At 47.2% G+C, this 6,000-nt stretch overlaps 1 protein-coding gene across 1 annotated transcript in view; it reads left to right on the top strand.

The window, feature by feature from the left end:
• Positions 1–2,137: 2,137 nt before the first annotated feature.
• The window catches only part of LOC122130692 (myosin-IIIa-like), a 36,326-nt gene continuing 32,463 nt past the window's right edge, over positions 2,138–6,000 (top strand). Inside the window, 2 exon segments of the mRNA XM_042705420.1 lie at positions 2,138–3,074; positions 5,229–5,374. Of these exon segments, the coding sequence (XP_042561354.1) occupies positions 3,063–3,074; positions 5,229–5,374 (158 nt within the window). The 5' untranslated portion in view covers positions 2,138–3,062.

Genomic DNA, 6,000 nt, shown 5'->3' with positions numbered 1-6,000 from the left:
GAAAGGACGTATAGCATCTCTTACTTGTGCCTGCGGCGACAAGCTCCATCACATCTTTAATCAGTTTGTCCATCCCAAATAAGTGATTGTCGAATTTGTATCACTGATAATACAACAGCTGTTTTTCACCTGCTGCGATATGATCAGTGCCTGAGATGTTGCTAACGCTGTAGCTTATTACATGTCGGTGATAATGTGGGTGAGAAGTGGTGAGGCTGTGAATTTATAGCTTAGATGTGAAAAGAGATGAGAAAGATGAGGGATAAGGGGGAAATGTTTTCACTGAAGTGACCTTGTATTTTCAGCTGTGTATTTGTTGCAATGTTGGGCTCCAATTTACTTTCAAAGCAAAGTTTACTCCTCAGAAAGTAGGGGACTTTTGTCAAAACAAAGTCAACGCTGAAGTGAAACAGAGGGCATATTTATTATCACAGACAGGCCTGGTTCAGTCACTGGGGTGGTCTAAGACCTTTTTGTTAGGCAGTTATATAGGATGTGTGAGTGTTTGTGTGCATACATTCTACATCTGCATGCATAGTTCCTTACATATGGGCTTATGGGGAAAATATATCATAACTGCCTGTATTATGTATTTGTGTGTGTGTGTGTGTGTGTGTGTGTGTGTGTGTGTGTGTGTGTGTGTGCGTGTGTGCGTGAGTGTGTGTGTGTAAGCATGTTTGTCATGGCGTGTTGATACTTTATCCGCATGTTGGAGCTCACACTATGCTACAACGAACCAGATCCTGCAGTGACTTATCGTTCTCAGAATATGAAAAAAAAATTGCAGAGAGAGAGAGAGAGAGAGAGAGAAAAGACTGAAGGAGGGGGCTGCTCTTCTCTTGCCATCTCTTCATGAATATTGTAATTGACAGCGTTATCTTTCTCTGGTGATTATTAAGTGTGGGCCCCAGGGGCTCTGAGCCAAACTAATGTAGCGGAAAGGAGGGATGGCCGCAGGAGGCTTTTTCTGTGTGTGTGTGTGTGTGTGTGTGTGTGTGTGTGTGTGCGAGAGAGAGTGGGGGTTGTTGTGCTGTGCTGTGTTGTGTTGGTGTGTGTATGTGTGTGTGTGTGTGTGTGTGGGGGGGGGGGGGTGTATGTGTTTTTGTATGTGTGTCTGAATGTGCGTGTGGTTGCAGCTGTTTTGCTTTTTTGCCAGCATGCCTGTAGCAGTAAGCTCCTGGACAGTATTAGTGTGCATGGTCATCAAGGGTTTGCATGTCTTCTTGTGCACGGCCCGGGTGCTTGTGTGTTTCAGAACATCTGTGTTTGTGTGAGACTGCTTGGTGAGAAATCCCATTTCACCGCTTCTACCTTTCAGCCTCTACCATCTGAGGATGATTCATAAATCCTTTCAGAGAGGTAGGAGATTAAAAAGGAATCTTTCTTCACTCCCCCTAAGTGTTAAGCAATTAAAAGTGTCCACTCTCCCTCCATCCTGTCGACACAATTCAGGGAGAGCGCTCATTACATGATAGGTTGATTAAATGCCTTTGAAAAGAGCACAGAGAAATGAAAAGAGTCATGTTTGTTATTCCAGTTTCTCATCTCTATTGCATTTTATTTATGACTTGCTGGCTATCTGTGCTAGCTAGCTGTGTAGCTTGATAATAGGACCAAGCTTGATGTTTACTGGGCTGACACTCTGTCCTAATCTAATCTGATTGGTCCAATCTAGTTAATCAGTGCGATCTGTCTAGAGGGAGCGTAGTCCCAGCCATGTGCCAGACCTGCAGGCAGTGGGACAGACAGACACACACAGAGACACGCACACAGACACGCACACAGACACGCACACAGACACGCACACAGACACACGCACACAGACACACGCACACAGACACACGCACACAGAGACACGCACACAGAGACACGCACACAGAGACACGCACACAGAGACACACACACAGAGACAGAGACACACACACAGAGACACACACACAGAGACACACACAGACACACACACAAGTGCATGAACACACAGCCATGCTTGCACAGGATCAGAGCGCTTGGGAAGACCCCAGTATCTGACATGGCTTCGGGCCCTTGTAGAGCCTGCTGTTTCCCCGGCCCTGTTTACCAACAGCACCCTCCCTCCCTCCCTCCCGCCCGCAGCTACAGCACCCTCCCTCCCTCACCCTCCCTCCCGCACCAACAGAACCCTCCCTCCCGCAGCTACAGCTACATGAATCATCTGACATATTGCGCAACCGCCACAGAGCCGGCACAAGATGCTTCAGATGCACACGCCCCGGAGCCCAGCCGTGGAGCCGTCACGAGACGGAAAGCCCAATCTGTGGAAAGCTCCCCTAACCTCACAGGGCCTATTCACTTGGGCCTAACGAGGGTTCCAGAAGCTTGAGGCTTCAAATACTGACACTGATCAAACATGTCAGGAGCACTTAAACAAAGAACAGACAGTATGCTCTACGTATAAATATGCACACCATTCAAATTCATAGTCTGTATACTGTCGGGTACACATACATAAGTTGTTGCACACTCCAGCTTTTTCACACATAGCCACACTTAATCATACACTGCAGACAGTGAAACATAGCGCCACTCATTCCTGATTACTTTGGCGGATGACTCAAAGCAAACTAATTAAGAACTGCTGCAGCTGTCCTCGTTTAAACAAGCGTCCCCACAATACCTCATTCTGTGCCTGGCCTCAGGGTTATACAAAACCATTTGTACTTCAAAAACACTTTCATTTTTTTCAGTGTCATTTGCCTGCAACCAATCACAACTTTCAGTGTATGTGCAGGTCTAGTTTCATACTTGTGTCCGCAGTGGCAACAGCATTCACCACCAACAGTCTGCAGGCTTCATACTCAAAGAACTTCCCTCAGAGTTAAGAAAGAGTTTAAAAGTCCACCATTTTCACACACCTTCTGCTCCAACTGCACTACATTAAGGTCCTTCAGAAGCTGTTCCTTTTGGTTGCGTTGCTGATTTATGTCTGACTCTATTTTGGGGGGTTCTGTCTTTACACAGGTGTCTCTGCGCAGTTGACCAACACGCGTCTGCGGAGAAACACGTCAGTGGGGACTCCGTTCTGGATGGCGCCTGAGGTGAGGTTCTCCCCATGTCACACTCACTCCCTTTGGCTGGGTCCCTTTGTCACACTCACTCCCTTTGGCTGGGTCCCTTTGTCACACTCACTCCCTTTGGCTGGGCTGCAGAGACTGATCTAGGATCAGAGGTAAGGCGCTTAATGTCTCCTTTGGAGGATGGGAGTTACTTGCATGCTCCAAGCGCTGGAGGTTAAATTGGGGGTCCATCTCCTGAGGACATGCTTTGTAACTCATAAACCACACCATTCCTTTTCCTTCCAAATGATTCATGGTGCACAGAGTCTGGAATCACTACTAGCCTGCTGTACTTTAATTTGACTGTCAAAAGCGTGACATAATCCTTCCATTTGAATTTGCTGATAGGGCAGTTGTTGTGTCACAGAGCTGGCTTTGCCTCCACATTTACATGTCATCAGCATGGAATTTGGGCAGCCATCTCTGCCTAGCACTTTCACCGAAAAGCAAATCGAACACAAATTTCCGTAAAGGTGGACCAATCACAATCACAGCACATGAAACGCATGGCCAGTTCCTTTGGTTTGACCTGTCCGTCACCTTTCGGTCCTCTCCAGACATGTTGCAAATCACATGTAACGGGCTGGATTATCGCAGCTAGACCATGGATCAGACAGAAGAAGCAGAACACCTTGGCAGTAGCTTGTCACCTGTGGCTAAGGGCAGTTTGCCTTTAACACTGCGAGTGCTGTCACTGCTAGATGAGCTATACAGGCTCTTATTTTGGTGGTTTTGAGAGTAATTGAGCTCTTCTAAAGGAACTCACTCCACATGGACATCGGTAAGACTTCATCATATGCCGGCATTCTGACAGTGTTGATCTGTGTGTGTGAGGTATTCACCTGTTCTCTTTTTCCGAGTCTCTCAGATGTCAGAGGTCAAATTAGATTAAATCCCGATGTAAACTTCAGTCAAGCCTGCGTTGATTGTGAGCAGGAAATCCTTTATCAGTTATCTTTTATTGCTCGCTTGGGTATGTTCCTGTTTGCAGAGGTAGATAGCGGCTCTTCTGTTCATATTTATGTTTGCTTTGCATGGTGTGAAGAACAGTTTGCTGGATTTGTTTAAAAGGTAACTCATAAATAGGCAACCTTGACAGGGTTTCCAAAGGAGAATAGTAACACATTGCTTTGACATCAGACCTTCTCACTCAATGGTCTCTACAGTTTATTTCTTTCCATCATAACTGTTATTGAGAAAAAATAGTGATTTTAGTGAAATGGAATACCTATTGATTCTGTGCTGCACAGACTTTCCAGCGCTGAAAATGTTTGCTGAAATGCACAGGGAGAGGCTGCTCCAGATTGACCTTGTGTAAAGCCCTGTTTACTGTTGACCTTGTGTAAAGCCTTGTTTACTGTTGACCTTGTGTAAAGCCTTGTTAACTGTTGTCAAATATTGTTATGCTGAGCTCCTGGGCAGGTGGGGTCGGCTTGGCACAGTCTCTTTGAGTCCTGTAGGAATAAAGAGGTCAGCAAGAAGTGGAGATTAACATGCCGTGTGTGTGTGTGTGTGTGTGCGCACGTGTGTTTGTGTGTGTGTGTGTGTGTGTGTGTGTGTGTGTGTGTGCACACGTGTGTTTGTGTGTGTGTGTGAGTGTGTGAGTGTGTGTGTGTGTGTGTGTGTGTGTGTGTGTGTGCGCACGTGTGTTTGTGTGTGTGTGTGTGTGCGCACGTGTGTTTGTGTGTGTGTGTGTGTGTGTGTGTGTGTGTGTATGTGTGCGCACGTGTGTTTGTGTGTGTGTGTGTGTGTGTTTGCGCACATGTGTGTGTGAGTGTGAGTGTGTGTGTGTGTGTGTGTGTGTGTGTGCGCACGTGTGTTTGTGTGTGTGTGTGCACGTGTGCATGTGTGTTTGTGTCTGTGTGAGACAAGAGATTACATATTCAGAGCAGGGGGTGGTTTGCGGTGTGTGTAAGAGTACTGTGCTATGAGGGTCTAACCAAGAGTGTGTAAGAGTACTGTGCTATGATGGTCTAACTGAGAGTGTGTAAGAGTACTGTGCTATGATGGTCTAACTGAGAGTGTGTAAGAGCAGTGTGGTATGATGGTCTAACTGAGAGTGTGTAAGAGCAGTGTGGTATGATGGTCTAACTGAGAGTGTGTAAGGTTGTGATCTTGTGTGTTGGTGTTCTGCAGGTCATAGCGTGTGAGCAGCAGCTGGACTCCACATACGATGCCCGCTGTGATGTCTGGTCTCTCGGCATCACCGCCATCGAGCTGGGCGACGGTGACCCGCCCCTTGCCGACCTCCATCCAATGAGAGCGCTTTTCAAAATCCCCCGGTAATCAGGCCCCCCCCCCCCCCTGCACACATCTATGTGTGTTCCAGAGAAACAAACACACACACTTGCAGCATAATAGCTTTCAAATGAACACGCGCTCTTACATATCTCATTGTGTCATGGCTCATTGCTGCAGGTGTCTGAGTGTTTTGTCGGAGAGATGTTTGTGCTGCGGTTAGCTGGGGCCCTTCTCATTAGGGAGCTCAAAGTGAGACAAACACAACCCAACGCTGCTCCGCTTCTGTTGCCAGACAAAGATGATAGGCAGACATTAAGAGAGAGAAAGGAGGAAGAGACTGAAACAGAGAGAAGTGTGTGCTTTTATTCTTAGAGAGCAAGGAGGAGGAGGAGGAGGAGGAGGAGAAGGGGAGAGAGGGAGAGAGAGAGAGAGGGAGAGAGAGAGAGAGAGAGAGAGAGAGAGAGAGAGAGAGAGAGAGAGAGAGAACAGTAGTGTCTTTTGTTTTGTTCTTGTCCACCCACCCACCTGTCTGTGAAGGTGAGGCCTGATTGTCTGCTGTCCTCTAGAGGGGCTGCCTGCTCTGGTTATCAGCACTCAGCATCCTGCAACCAAGCTAAACCCTGAATGCAGAGTGACAGTCACACAGGGACACACATGCATATACATA

Source organism: Clupea harengus, unplaced genomic scaffold (assembly GCF_900700415.2).
Source record: "Clupea harengus unplaced genomic scaffold, Ch_v2.0.2, whole genome shotgun sequence".
In the NCBI taxonomy this organism is placed as follows: Eukaryota; Metazoa; Chordata; class Actinopteri; order Clupeiformes; family Clupeidae; genus Clupea; species Clupea harengus.
This window is presented reverse-complemented; position numbering and strand designations above follow the sequence as displayed.